This window comes from Xenopus laevis, chromosome 6L (genome assembly GCF_017654675.1).
Source record: "Xenopus laevis strain J_2021 chromosome 6L, Xenopus_laevis_v10.1, whole genome shotgun sequence".
NCBI lineage: Eukaryota > Metazoa > Chordata > Amphibia > Anura > Pipidae > Xenopus > Xenopus laevis.
This window is the reverse complement of record NC_054381.1, coordinates 62,887,295-62,902,597: the sequence shown is the minus strand read 5'-3', so window position 1 is coordinate 62,902,597 and position 15,303 is coordinate 62,887,295. Positions and strand designations below refer to the sequence as shown.

The 15,303-nt window shown below is 36.2% G+C and overlaps 1 protein-coding gene across 2 annotated transcripts in view; it reads left to right on the top strand.

Annotated features, from left to right (window-relative positions):
• ramp3.L (receptor (G protein-coupled) activity modifying protein 3 L homeolog) overlaps positions 1-15,303 on the top strand; it is a 51,107-nt gene that overhangs the window by 31,899 nt on the left and 3,905 nt on the right. The window contains exons 2-3 of one of the 2 annotated variants that reach the window (XM_041566110.1): positions 9,901-10,014; positions 11,323-11,448. The exons of the other annotated variant lie outside the window; for it this stretch is intronic. Of the exons in view, the coding sequence (XP_041422044.1) occupies positions 11,355-11,448 (94 nt within the window). The 5' untranslated portion in view covers positions 9,901-10,014; positions 11,323-11,354. The remainder of the gene's footprint in view (positions 1-9,900; positions 10,015-11,322; positions 11,449-15,303) is intronic. 2 annotated transcript variants of the gene reach the window in all.

The window sequence follows — 15,303 nt, the reverse complement described above, 5'->3', positions numbered from 1 at the left end:
AAACCTCTAGTTGCGGTTACTTTTAACCAAATAATATATAGACTTAAAGTGGACCCGTCAACCAGACACAAAAATCTGTATAATAAAAGTCCTTTTCAAATGAAACATGAAATCCAATTTCTATTTTTTATTAAAGCATTCATAGCTGTTGTAAACTCATTTAAAAATCTCAGCTGTCAATCAAATATTGTCTGCCCCACCTCTATGCCTAGGCATAGAGGCGGGCAGACAATTGCTTTCACTTTCCATTCAGCACTTCCTAGATGTCACTGCTCTCCCCACATTCCCCTGTTCTCTTCACCATTTAATTGTGTAACCAGGGCACGGGGATGGACTTCAGGTCCCCCATTCTGGTGCACAAACAAGATTCTGAGATGATGGAAGGCTTGACTTAATAACAGTGTGCACAAAATGGCTCCTGCCTGCTTGCTATAATTATGAGTTTCCACTCTGAAGGAAACAAGATTCAAATAATTTATATAGTGTAATTAAAGTTCATTTTGCTGGACTAATGTGATAAAATAGGATTTTGAATACATTTTTTGGGTGACGGGTCCACTTTAAGATAAATGGAAGGAAAAGCTAGAAAGTGAAAGAAAGGTTGAAATAGTAATAGAATAAATGGAAACAATTAGGCAACCAAGGGACATGCAATCCTCTGATGCTACATTTGTTGTAGAATTGTAACACCATTTGGCAAGCCCATTTTATATTCAAGTGTCACCGGTACTGCTGAGAAGTACTGACTTGGAATAATCTGGCAGACTATCACTTTTTCCATGTGCTATTTTCAGATACTCATTGTGTATGACTCAGACATCATTCAAAGCTGCAATGACATGGACAGCTCAAAGGGACCACATAGCCAAAACAAACACACTGCAGTTGACTTAATCTGAAGTTATGGAGGGTTTTGGTCATTCCGAAGTCGCCCGAAGTTGCCATCAGAAAACCAAATCGATACGTATGCCCTCCCACCGGCAATTCACATTCTTGCTGGCGGGAAGGCATTTTGGGGTGATTAGTCGCCTGCAGTATAGAAGATTTGTTGCTGGGTGACTACTCTCCCCTTGTGCCACCACCCTAAGGAACAAAAGGCCTGCTTAAATGGGCTTAGGGCTTATTAGCAAATAATGGGTTTATTGGCAAATAAGCAATAACCTTTATGAAACCCCAAGGCGTGGTCCTTTATTTGAAAATAATGGGAGTTTGCTGAAAATTTATATTGAAATACCACCTATGCATGTGAGGTTTATTCCCATGACTCCCAACCCCATGTTCATAAGCCTATGAGCAGTAGATTTTCTAGGGAGGGGTTTGCTAAAACAGTGTAGAAAACCCAAATTGATTTACAGTATTTATAATGTTTCTGCCTAGTTATTTCATATTGACCCACATGCAACCCTTAATGCATTTGATTCAGATGCACCCTTGGCAAATTGGATGCAAATTGGATGTAATAATATGTTATCAAAGCATGTTGTGAGCATGCTCCAAAATATTTAGGAACAAATTTTTCAAAATGTGAAATTAGAGCTCTCCACAGAAAACCTCCCTTTCTGTTCATTCCTATGGGAGTTGTATACATATCAATAGGTGAAAGTTAAAGTTCACCAATCACCATTCGATAAAAATGCTTCTAAAAATCACATAGGAATAAATAGAAAGTGGGTGAATTATTCTGTGGTTAGCTCTAATCTCACATTTTTGTAAATCTGTCCATAAATTCCTGAGAATCTGTGGGGGCCTATTTTGAATTTTTCATACAATTCCTGGTGAAAAAACCCCCAAAAACCTATAAAAGTCAGAATTGATTAAGAGCAATCAAAAAAGATCAGAGCAGCTCCCAATGACTTCTTTTGGACCTCGACAACTTTTAACTGGCAAAGTTTTTTATTAGTGGGTTTCGTGGTTTTTATACTTAATAAATCTCAAAGTTTTAGCGCTGTTTAAAATAATGAGAAAACCACACATTTTTAGAGATTTGTGGATAAAATCTAAATCTGATTGTTAGTAAATGACCCCCATTTAGGGTTATGGTTGGACCTCCTGAGATGCCCAGTTCAACATTCCGCAATAAAGCATAATTACGCTATCCTGGATAAATTGTATTATTTGGAAGATGTGAGATAAATGTTTTGTCACTGCTTGACATTGCCTATGATATTCAGTTTTACAAAATCTAATCAACCACAGTTGTTTAATGTGATTGTCAAAATTAGGTTTCCAGAAAGTGAGCTACTGAGTCTAAAATTTAGAAGGCAAAAATTGTGCTTTCTCTACAGATGTAAAATGTCAGTAAAATACAAGGGACTCTCTAAGGTTGAGAAAGACATCTGTGTTCTCTGTAACAAAGGAAATTCTTAAAGATATCTGATAAGGCCTTGCCAAAACAAAAAATGACATTGACACGCTTGAGAAAATTAAAAGAGAAAGTTAAACAAAGAAAGGCAAGGAGGAACAAATGTTCAGCACTCCAGAGAAAAATAGTTTATTTTTAAATTTCTGTAATTGTGCATTCAGGCAAACCATTTAATATCTGCTCAATAAAAAGCTGGGATTTTCTTTAAGACCCATCTACTTTCTGTTGAAACCAGTGGTGCATATAGCATGTTCAGTGTCCAGGACTGCATGTTCCCTCAGACCTTCTTCCAAATGGATTTATTTTAGTTGCCAAAAACTTATTTGTAGGGATGCACCAAATCCACAGTTTCAGGATTCAAGTGAATACTGAATCAACCACAAATGTTTCAGTCAAAACCTAACTGAATATGAACCCTAATTTGCTTTTGCAAAATCAAAAAATGCAGCACATGAAAAAAAAATGCCACCTTCACTTGTCCAATGTTCAAAAGTCACGTGATATTAGGTTTATTCAAAGGATATTTGGTTCAGCCAGGCTCAAGGATTGGACCAGTACAAATCCTGCTGGGATTTGGCCAGATCCAAAACTGAATCTGGGATTCCATTCATCCCTACTTTTTTGCCCCATTTGTTTGTGCCCCCAGTGCCCTCCTGAATTGCAGGGAAAAAGTTAGTCTGACTCTGTATGACAGAAAGAGATTAGTAGTGTTCTTTGCGGCTGCCATTTTGCCCACATAAGTGCCAGGATTTTGTCAATTAACAAAGCTACCTATCTCTGTGTTCTCAGCCTGGATATGGGGGCAGGGTAAAATTTTCCCCTATGAAAACAATGTGGTTTTAAAGGGCAGTAGCCTTTTCTTATCCTTTAAGAGTAGATATATTGCAATGCATGTTTCCTCGATGGTCCTATTTTTTTCCCTTCCTGCACCAGACATGAATATGGATCAGATCAAGGCTGCAGTAAAATAAGGCACAGTTTGCACTTATCATATATATTTGATGGTAATTATGCTTGACTATATGTAAGGTTCATTATTGGGTAGGGACTGCCCCACCCCAGAAGAAGTTGCTGTTAAATCAGTTCCTTCAGAAAACTCACTGCAAATAATATTGTAAATATGTCTAGACCTTTTAAATTCCTGTTTTATAGGTTAAAATGACGAACAATTTTATGGAATTTTAGGGAAACATGCTTTAGTAAATTGTAAAGAATGCACTTGAAAAAAATAGCTGGCATAAAAAAGTGACAAAAATACAATATTTAATCAACTAAATGCATTTTTGTTGTGTTTTCATAAGGAAAACATATCCTTTGATGGTGGTGATATTGTAATACAATTTATAATTGGTCCAGGAGCCTAGCAACTACTCTATTGTACTCTATAGTTATCATCTGCCTGTTTATTATAGGAATTATTGGTAATGAAGCTGGAAGCAAAAATGAAGGTGAAAAGAACATCATTTATAATTGCTTTCACTAGCTGGGATTGTGTCATTTTAAACTTTATTATTGGAAAATATAGGTTATGATTGGAATAATGTTTGATGGACTTTTTAGTATAGGACAATGGGTATTTCTAAAGTTTTATTCTGGTATAGAGTGGGTGGCAGCGCCTTTTAGAGGCACATTTATCAAGGGTCGAATTTCTAATTCATGCGAATTTTTTTTAAACTTCCTTTAAATTCTAATATATTTGAAATTCGACTGGGGGGTTATTTGTTGAAAAAAAAAATCATATTTATAAAACTCAATTTTTACCGACCCGATAACTCGATTTGAATTTGATTGAAATTCGACCAAACTCTATTCAAAGTTTTTTCTCTGAAAAAAACTCAAATGTCAGGAACGCTACAAACATCTCCGAATTGGTCACGGACATCTCCCATTGACTTATACAGTAAATTACCAGGTTTTAGTTGGCGAATAGTTGAATTCGAATTCTTAAAGGGCCAGAGTTTGAAAATGTATTAAAATATTTGTAAAAACTCGAATCGAGTGTGGATAATTCCCTAGTTGAATTTGACGGTTTTGACAATAAAAAAAAATTCAAAAATTCAAATTCTTAATTCGACCCTTAATAAATCTTCCCCTTAGCGTCAAGAGGGTATACTAATATTGGTATAAGTTTTAATGGATAAATTGAAATGTTTCAAAATACAGTTTAGTCTTAAGGTGAACATTTATTTTCTTCTGCAATAAGAGCAACCATGGAAAAGAGAACACTTTATTATTTTTATAGCTTAACATCATGTTCACAAACACTGCTATTCATATTTCATTCTGCCATACAAACACTACCTGTCACCTGCCAGGGAAAATAGCAACCAGATAAGAGCTGTATTGAAAAAAGAACATCACTTGGTACTCCATACCTGTGTATAGATTGAGAGTTTAATGGGTATGATTCAGCAGTATTATGAATTTAAAATACAGGAATAGGAAGTGAGAGGAAGTTAAGTAAGCTGGGACTAAAAATAATGTTCCCCAAACAAAGCTGCATACAGTTTCTAGTGTGATAGATGAAATGTATTAAACAACTACTGTTGGAGTTGATGTGTTGAAAAACAACACATTTGCAAATGTTAATACACAGTTAAATTTCATTTCTTGAACTTTAAAACATATGGACATATTAGATAGTAATTATAGCAAAAGTTTGGACACCATACAAATTTAGTAACACACACAATGTGTAAACACCTTTTGTATCCAATTAAAGGAGAAGGAAAGCTACAGAGGCATTTTATTGCCAATAGATTAGCTGCAATAGAAAAATATTTATTCTGTAGAACGTTTTACCATACCTGAATAAACAGCTCTAGAAGCTCTCTGTTTGTTTAGGATAGGAGCTGCAGTATTAACATGGTGTGACATCACTTCCTGCCTGAGTCTCTCCCTGCTCTGGGCTCAGATTACAGTAGAGAAGGGAGGGGGGTGGGGAAGAGGCGCAAACTGAGCATGCTCTTGCCCAGGGCAATGAGGTTTAAGCTGAAGGCAGGAAGTCTGATACAGAAGCCCATGAGTACACAATAGAAGGAAAGAAATGCAGTGTTTCTTTTGACAGGGGACCCAGAGCAGCACTACTTTGGGGGTTTACTGGTATATTTAGATGGACCTTTCTGATAAGGCTTACTTCGTTTTAACCTTTCCTTCTCCTTTAAGAGTCCTTCCACTCTTGTTGAAGGGATTTTTGGCCACTTTTTCCTTGCCGGTAACTTCTAATTCTGAGATCTTCTTGGACCATTTTAAATGTTTAAGGTCTGCCCACAGATTTTCAGTGATGTTTAAGTGAGTGCCAGTGATGGACGAATTTCCCTTGAAATTTGCGGAACGCAATTTTTGACGCTGACGTCAATTGGTGGGCGCATTGAAGTCAATGGACGTCTGTTTAATTGTTGCCAGCGACAATTCTGACAATTTGGAATAAAAAAAAAAACTTTGACGCTGGTGAATTTTCGCTGCAAATTTGCAAATTTATTCGCCGGCGGCAAAACTTGGAAATTAGTCGCAAATTCACGCCTGGCGAATACATTTGCCCATCATTAGTGAGTGCTGTTCCTAAACCTTCATCTTGCTTTTTTTTCGAGTAGTTCATGGTGGTTTTAAGGGATGTTTAGAATAATTGTCTTTAAAATGACTTTTACATTGGCATCCAGAATTTGCTTCTATTTGTTGGAATCCATTGTTTCCAATTTTTTTTTATGCCACTGGTTGCAAAGCATAATGGATCCACTCCCCGTATTTAACAGCTGGCAAGCTGTTTTGTTCATCAAATACTGCTCTTTTTGTTTTCCAAATAAACATTTGGTGATTGTGACAAATTAGTTCAATTTCACAACCGTCAGCAAAAGGTCTCTGGCTGCTCTCTGCTGTTCTGCATACCTCAGAAGTTGATGTTTGTGATGAGGTCACAGGTATGATTTCTTTGTGATAACTCTTCTATGCAGATCATGTTTGTGCAAATAACACTGCACCCTGGAGCGGAGTAATGCCAATTCTGTGTCAGACAAACCTTTGCACAAATCCAGAATGGAACTGCACCACTTATCTTGTATAAGTTAAAAAAAATGCCTTTATTGCATATTTTAGGGCATTACAGCAGCCAAACCTGTGCAGTCATATGATGGCTTGACCTTGCCTCTCTGCCCAGCATAGGAGAAATTTTCTTCTTGGCCTTCCAAGTTACTCTTCCCTTCTCAGCAATCTGCTTTTCTTCATGCAGAAGTCAGCCTTTGATTGACAGTTAGGTCTAATATAGCCTTTGGGATGCTGCCTTTGCCTAGAAGATGTATTAGAGCTCACTATTTCAGAATAACCAGAAATACTCTCTTTACATGCAAGATTTATGCGAGTTATTTTGTTAGATTTTGTTTGTTCTGGATTCAGTTATGGTGTTATCTTTAATATATCCTCTAGGAAAGGGACCCCCTAAAAGATGTATTAGCCCTCCCTGTCAATCAAAATCTGACCCCTGACTTCTGCACGAAGAAAGAATAAAGAAACACAGATTGTGGGGACTAGTGAAGAATATTTTGAATATTTTAGAAACGGATAACATTTTTAATTGATTATATTTAGAAAGATCTTAATTTCCATGAGATGAAGCTTATATGACATTTTCATTTTGTAATAGTTCCCTTTAAACTGTTAATGTCATTACAGAAAGTGGAAATTGCACTGGAAGCATTTTGCAGTCTTTTTATAGCCTTCGTCTGCTTTATAGCCATGAAATTGGCTTAAATTTTTAGATTGAAGCCTCAGTCTGTGCCTGTTGAATTGCAGCTTGTCAGAGAGGTTATTAAGCTCTACAATTGTCAACAGGTGACAATTCATAATGGCTAGTAAGACCTAATGATTTCTTACCCATTAAGTCTGCATTAACACTTGCAATATTTTTTAACACACTGATTTCTGCAGGAGATTAATACTACTTTTCACTTACAAAATGAATTGAATAATGAATTCGGCCAGAGTTGCCCAATCTTTGCATTTAACTGTATATATTTAGAATTTTCATTATTCAATAATAGTCTAAAATGTAAACCTACAAAGTAGATGAAAAAAAATGTTTGAATGCCATAAGTCGAGAGTTAATGAAAGTTATGACCCCACTGCCACCATTTCTGTGTGAAAGAGCCTTTTGCTTTGCCATTTATTTTGTCTGAGGCCAGCTGCATTATAATTGGTTTCAGTCACTTCTCGCTACTGGCTACCTCCATTTATACCTGCACTGAAGCTGACAACTCATTTTTAATGTTACAGATGTACAAAGTAGATACGGTTCAAAATAACATTTTCAGTGCCAGCTGAATTTGTTAAAGGACCAGCAACTTGCATTTGATAAAAGTTACTCTGATTTCTAAATGATCTGGCAATCTTATTTTCTATTGCAAGGCCAAAACAACTGCTAATTCTTTGTCAACAGATTCTTTATACTGTATATACAAGTATATTTTTAAAACAAACCATAACAATTATTTAAATATTTAATTGATTTTGACCATTTTCTCAGCTATGATTCAAATTTCTCCATGAACTTTTGCCCTGTACGTGCTATAAAATAATTGTTTTGTTTTTATCTTTAGTATCTCCTCCTTTCCACAAAACATTAGACTCCGTGCCCACTTCATCTTTATATATTATCTTTAGATTTATGTTTCTTTCCTTATAATACTAGTTTGTTTTAACTTGCATGGTACTCTTACAACAAACATTTAAGCAAATGTATTGCTGTTAAGTAATATGTAATAGAATGGAATTCCAAGATGAACTCAATCTCGGAAGGTGTAGTTTGACTACATTAAATTTAAAAGAAAAAAGACAACTCTTATGATTGGTCGCACCAATTAAGGGAATATTACCTGCAAAAAAAGGGTTTTTTTTTAGTTTTTTCGTCTATTAAGTAAAAAAAAAAACCTCTTTTGGTTCCCCCAAAAGTTTGCCAGGTCTTGGTCTAAAAATCCTTCAGTTTCATTTTGCTCCTTTGTCTGTTAATTTATTGCAAGTCTCCCATTTCTTAAAATATTATTGTAAAGCACTAAAATAGTGAAGACAGAAATATTGCTTTTGATGCCGAGTTCTTACTCAGTACTAATAAATTAAATCACACAACTTTACTTTTACCAACTGAGGAATCCACATCATTCATACCATGGAAAACACACTCAGAAGGAAGTATGCCAGTGCAGCCTTAATATTAAGACCAGCCAGTGTGGCAGCAGGGCTTGCCAGAACACCCACATGTTTAACCCAAGAACTCTCAAAACATTAAGGCCAATTGAATCTGAACTTATTCAAATTGTTTAAAAGTTAAATTTCCTGAGAGAAACATCTATGGAAAGTATAGGCTGAGCCGCAAGATCATCAGCCATAATGACCTCTGGCTTCACCACTGGTTAGAAGTTAGTTTGATATCCCTTCCTTTTTCGGGGAGCATCTCTTTGGACTTCTGTAAAAGCAGATAATTACTAAAGTCCTCTTATTTTTACAGTGGAGGTATTGGCAGTTGCTGAGGGTTCCCATGCCTGTACTCAATTACCTCCTGGGCAGGTCTGTTTTACATGATAAAGAAAAGCTACAGACTTCAATTTCATTGTCCTGACTTCCTGCACTAACAGTGTAGGCCTGGTATAAAAGGATTTTTGCAGAGCATTTCATTATGTATGCTAACTATGCAAGAAGGCATGGCTTCTTAAAGGAACAGTAACGTCAAAAAATGTGTTTTAAAGTGTAAAGTGTTTTAAAGTAATAAAAATATAATGCAGTGTTGCCCTGCACTGGTAAAACTGGTGCAGTAGTAAACACTACTATTGTTTATATAAATAAGTTGCTGTGTAGCAATGGGGGCAGCCATTCAAATGAGAAAAAGGCTCAGGTTTCACACCTATAGCAGATAAGCTCTGTAGAACATAATGGTGTTAGCTGTTATCCATTAGTTAACCTGTGCCATATAGCCTTTTTTCAAAAATATGAGCTTACAATTTTAGAATTAGTGTTTTTTTCTTTATATTCAGTCCCTCTCCTACTCATATCCTAGTCTCTCATTCAAACAACTGCCTGGTTGCTAAGGTAACCAAGACCCTAGCTGTCAGATATCTGCTAAAAATTCCAGACTGGAGAGCTGCTGAACAAAAAAGCAAAATAACTGATAAACCATAACCCAATGTCTATGTCATACTAAAAGTTAATTTAAAGGTGAACAAACCCTTTAAAGGACAAGGCAATAAAGACAATTCATAATAAATTAGGTATATATATGGTATATATATACCATTTTTATATCTAGGACACTCTTTTTCATGCTGCAATAGTAACAGAATACAACTAGACTTCTCACCCTTTTTAAACAATAACCTACATTCTCTTGTACATGTGAATGTGCATGTGATCATCTGTTGCTAATTTACAGTTACCAGCCTTCCCTCTATTGAAAGGACCACTATTGATAAGTAAAGGTATTGCTCTTCTTGGCTCTGTTTAAGGCAAACTTTCTTATCTCTTCCCTGCTATCATTTTTGTAATTACATTTTTTACAGGATACAGTGTTTTATACGAGAATAATGGAAATCCTGCTCATTTCAGATAAAGGATCATTGCACGGCAAGTTTGCATTTTGCTTGTTTGTTCTTTGGCAAAAAGGAAGCAGTCACGTGAGTACCAGGAAATAAATCCCAAATGATGTATAACGAGCGACTGAAGTTTAAAAATAAAGGGGGGGGGGGGTGAGTGCAAGAATTCCAAGGCTGATAAAGTATAAATAAAACACACAGCTATATAATTATGCAAATAATCCAATGACATTGATCAATGCATATTTCCTGGGCCCAGTAATTTGTTATTTGCGTATATATAGTATTCTCAAAAACAAGGGCAGTTTACATCTGTTTATAACTTTATCTTTGTGCAAACTGCAAACAAACCATTTCAAACAGGCACCCATATGCAAGTAAAGGCACAAAATTTGCTCAGTTGCAGTAGGCCTTAGTATCCAATAAGATGTTTTGCTTTTAAACAGGTGACCAAGAAATGCTGCCTTCTGCTTGGTTGCAACAAATATTACACCTTTTCTTACATTAATGTGTGAAATGTTTGTGTGAAAACACACTTTTGTAATTAAAGGGGTAATTCACTTTTAAATTAACTCTGAGACAAATTGCATTGCATTTTTGGTTTTCATTTTTTATTGTTTTTTTTTTATTTATTTCAAAAAACATACTTTGATTTGAGTAAAAGACTGGAATATGAATAATAGAGCACTTGTGACTAAAATATAGACATAAGAAAACTTTTCACAATTTTTTTCACTGAGCATCATTTGTCATTGAAATGTTAGAATTTCACCAAAAACCCCATCAAAATTTTCGCAACTATCGTTGACTTGGGAGAATAAACTTTAAAGCAAAACTTAGGATTCTTCTTCACTGCATGAACTTAATTAAGTACAATACATTTATAAGGAACCAATGGTCTATGTGCTGCCAATTATTATTCTTGTACGTGAAAAGAATAGGTATTTTTGTACTTTTTGTTATATAAAACAATTGTAAAAACCTTATTATTACATTATTTATTAAAAATCCAAATAAAAAAAAGTGATCGAATAAAACCGTAGTAAAAATACAAATACCTTGAATTTGGATTTTAATGGGTCGTCAAGCTAAAAAAAAATTGAAAAACTCAATTGAGTTAAATAAAACATTTTGCCTAGAACATCTCCCATTGACTTCTCTGTGACCTTGCAAGCTTTCAGATTCCGAAATTTTAGAGGAAGACTTTTTATGCTTAATAAATATTTTTTTTTTTAAGCCATTATTAAAATGTTTTATTTTTGGCACAAAAAAATTCATGTTGTGGAAAAAAAAATTACTGAAGTTGATAAAACCCCCATAATGTCATCCTTTCAACATCTTTTCTTTGTTTCTGTCTCTCGACTAACTATGAAAACCATTTTGTTGCAGGCAACCCGTGCGCTCACTACTGTAAAGTAGCAATGAATACAGAGAAACAAGGACAAACAAGATCTAACACTTTGGGGGCAGTTATATCATATTTAAGCCCGATGGGCTGGAGCTATTTTATTACAGGTTAAACAATTTTGTAGAATAAATTCGGCTGCAAAATAATTCCATGTATTCTCGCTTCACCTATTTGCCATAAAATGTTGCTAGCCTCAGGCTGTAGTTTATGCTTCACAAACCCCAAACCTGATTCCAATCCCCACCTAAGGATATCTGCTTTTTCCTTAGCTTTGAATAAGAACATTTAAAATGATGCACTGCTACTGCCCTGAGCTCAAAAACAAATATACAGTAACTTGACAATACAAAGTCAAGGGCATCTTCTTGTTTTACCTCTTTTAACACTTCCTCAGGATTGACTGAGATGTGACCTTTGACAACTGAATCATTTCCCTTTCCATAAGAAACAATTCCTTGTGTTATCCTTTGTTAATGACCAGTTTAACCTTTTACAATGATGAAGATTGCACTTAATTAAACAGTAAAACAATGCTTTTCTCAAATATTTTTGAACTTTCTAGGTTCAAACAGTGTGCATTCTGTACAATATTTTTAATTTTAATCAGATAACTTAAGGTATTCCTTACATTAGTTTGTATGATTGAGATAGCACATCGTATTTATGGATTAAACCCTACAGCATATATCTTCCTAAATCAGAAACTGATTTTTAATGATTTTGTTCGGTCTACAAACGTCATCTCTCCCTAGATATTTTCAATAATTTTAAAGTTGTCCATCTGCTCATTATTTGTTGGCCTATGACCAGAACGCCATTCTTGTTCCCTGCATCATTTAAAGGAAATGATCCTTGAAAGTATTTAATTCCCAAAATAATTTTAGTTGGGCTCCTTCTTTGTGTTAGGAAATTGTTTGTCAATGATATTTGTTTGCTTGTTTTTTTTTTCATTTTCCTACCCTGTGCATCAATCAGTAGAACACACTTATTTATGCATATGCAAGTGTAAATGTTAAAATGCAGTTAATTTGCTATTTGTTTTACCCAAAATGCAGTGGATTTCTTAGGATTCCAGCAGGGCCATATTTACATATGTATATATATATATATATATATATATATATATATATATATATATAATGTAATTTTTCAAAGGGATACTGTCACAGGAAAGCATGTTTTTTTTCAGAATACATCAGTTAATAGTGCTGCTCCAGCAGACTTCTGCACTGAAATACGTTTTTTAAAAGAGCAAACTGATTTACATTTAATTTTGAAATCTGACATATTGTCAGTTTCCTGGGTACCCCCAGTCATGTGACTTGTTCTCTGATAAACCTCAGTCACTCTTTACTGCTACTGTGATAAAAAGAACTCACCCTGGTGGTCTAGGGGTGCGGCGGCGACGCCCCCCGCGCCAGCATTCTTCTTGCACTGTTGCTGCTCCTTAAGGCGTGCGTCTCGTCTTCCTTATAGACGCGGACGCACTGGCGTGATGACGTCAGCGCGCGGAGGTGCGCAATGGCACGAAATTCAAACGATACAAAAGGGATTTTAGCTTGCTGTTCATTGCCCGTGATAGGAGTTTGTTCCTGGTGCTTTCTGAGCTTTTGCTAAACCTGTTTTGAACCTGTTTGATTCCTGTTGTGACCCCTGCCTGGCTTTTGACTATTCTGACCTCTGGATCCTGACCCTTGCCTGAATACCGACTACCTCTTCTGCTTAAACCTTCTGAATAACTTCCTGGTTTGACCCTTGCCTGCCTGACTACATTTTTTCTCTGCCTGCCTCGACCCGACCTGATCTGACTACTCTATTGCCTAACATCTTGTACCGCGACCTTCGGCCTAAAAGACTCTAGCTAACAGTCATGCCCCTCTGCCTATCCAGAACCTCTAGCCTTGCACCTCTCGTTTAAGTCCTGGTGGCATCCAAGTAGCTGAGGGCTCCTCCTGAGGCCAAAGGCGGTCACACTACAGGTGAAGCACGAGCCGAGACCAGGGTGCTTGGCATTTGTTCTGGTGTTGTGTGCCGACCGTGACAGCTACAAGTTGGAGTGATATCACCCCCTCCCTATCACGCCAAATGTAAGGCACCCCCAAGTGATTTTATATACCTACCTGAAACCCCGGGCTGGTGCTCCTATCAGCAGAAAACTGCACCAGCCTGGGATTCTTCCAGTGAGCACCACGGAGCGATTTTCTTCTGGCTACTTCTTTCTTCAAATTTCCAGGGGCAGACACATGCGCAGTAGAACGAAATAGCCAACTGTTTAGTTAAAGTTTGGCTTTTCGCTCTACTGCGCATGCGCAGCCATGAGAAGATCGCTCTGTGGTGCTCACTGGAAGAACCCTGGGCTGGTGCAGTTTTCTGCTGATAAGAGCACCGGCCCGGGGGTTTCAGGTAAGTATATACTATCACTTGGGGGTGCCCAACATTTGGCACCCCCTAGTGGAAGAAGACTTTCCTTCTGCTTTAAAGAACATGACCAGGCAAAATTGCCTGAGATGGCTACCTACACACCAATATTACAACTAAGAAAGAATACACTTGTTGGTTTAGGAATGAAATTTTACATGGTAGAGTGAATTATTTGCAATGTAAACAGTGTAATTTAGAAATAAAAACTAAACCATAAAACTCATGAGAGAATCCCTTTAAAGAAAAAATAAATTGTTTCCACAGCTGCCTGCAGATGTTGCTGTCTAAATCCGGCATTGGAGCTGGGAGGGTGATAGGTACCTAAGGCCATGGTTGCAGGGGAAATGATGTCACGGAAGTGCCATCAACCATCACACATATGTACATTGCTTGAATACAGCACTGGAGTCAAGCATTATGGGGCACATTTACTAATGGTCGAATATCGAGGGTTACATAAAACTATGTAATCCTCTTGAGGTCTGCTGCTGCAGTTGTGTTGTTTCCCATCTAGTATTAAATATTTTTTTTGGCTCCAAATGCTTCCACTTCTAAAACTATAGTGACTATGTTGGAACATCAGGGTAGCAAAATTGCATATATGGTTAAATGCCTTCGTTTTTAAACTAGAATAAACTGTAGTAAGTTTCCAGCAACTGATTTACTGCTGCAGAGGAACAAGCCTGCATTGCCAAATATTATTAAGACCAGCATTCATCATATGGATGAGAGTTAGAAAGCTTTAGAGTTGTAATAATAATACCTTTCGTTGATAACTATAAGTACAGGACATTTTTTTTAATTTTGTTTTTTTTGTAATAATAAAACAGTACTGGGTGTATTTAATGTTTAAATTAAATTCATTTTTTTTAGCAGATCACAGAAAGATAGGACCCAACTATTATGGATGATAATAGGTCCCATCCAAGTACAAGAAATTGTTTAAAAATATGTAAGAGGCATAAATTACATTTGGCATGTACTATGGCATTCAATTTGAAAATGTCACTTTTAAGGAAGTTTGAATTGCAATGTTATGGCATGAATAAACATGTATTCAGGACCATACAGGATTATATGTTCAATCGGGGGCACATCCCACAACACTCACTCTGCATTGAGTAGTAACAACATACTGTACATGTTCCAGACAGCATTTTTAAATGAAAATGCCTTTATTGCATGTATATGGCACAGAAACCAGACAGCAACTTTTCAGTTCTAGATTGACCTTTAATCAAGTTAACGACACGTGCTCATTACCACACTTATATAGTGTGACAGACCGCCACCTACTGGTGATATAAACCACATACTTTTAACACCAATATAGTATCCATTATCTCCAAGTTACAATTATATATATATCTTAGAGGCCCATTTATCAAAGTTTGAATTTATCTCATTATTTATCAAAAAATACTCCTACCTATGGTTTGCCCCCATATTTATCAATATATTTTTCAGAAAATTTTCTGTGTGGGACAAAACTCGAAAAAATCGTGAAAAACAACTAATGGTATGAATTATTCCTTCTGTCG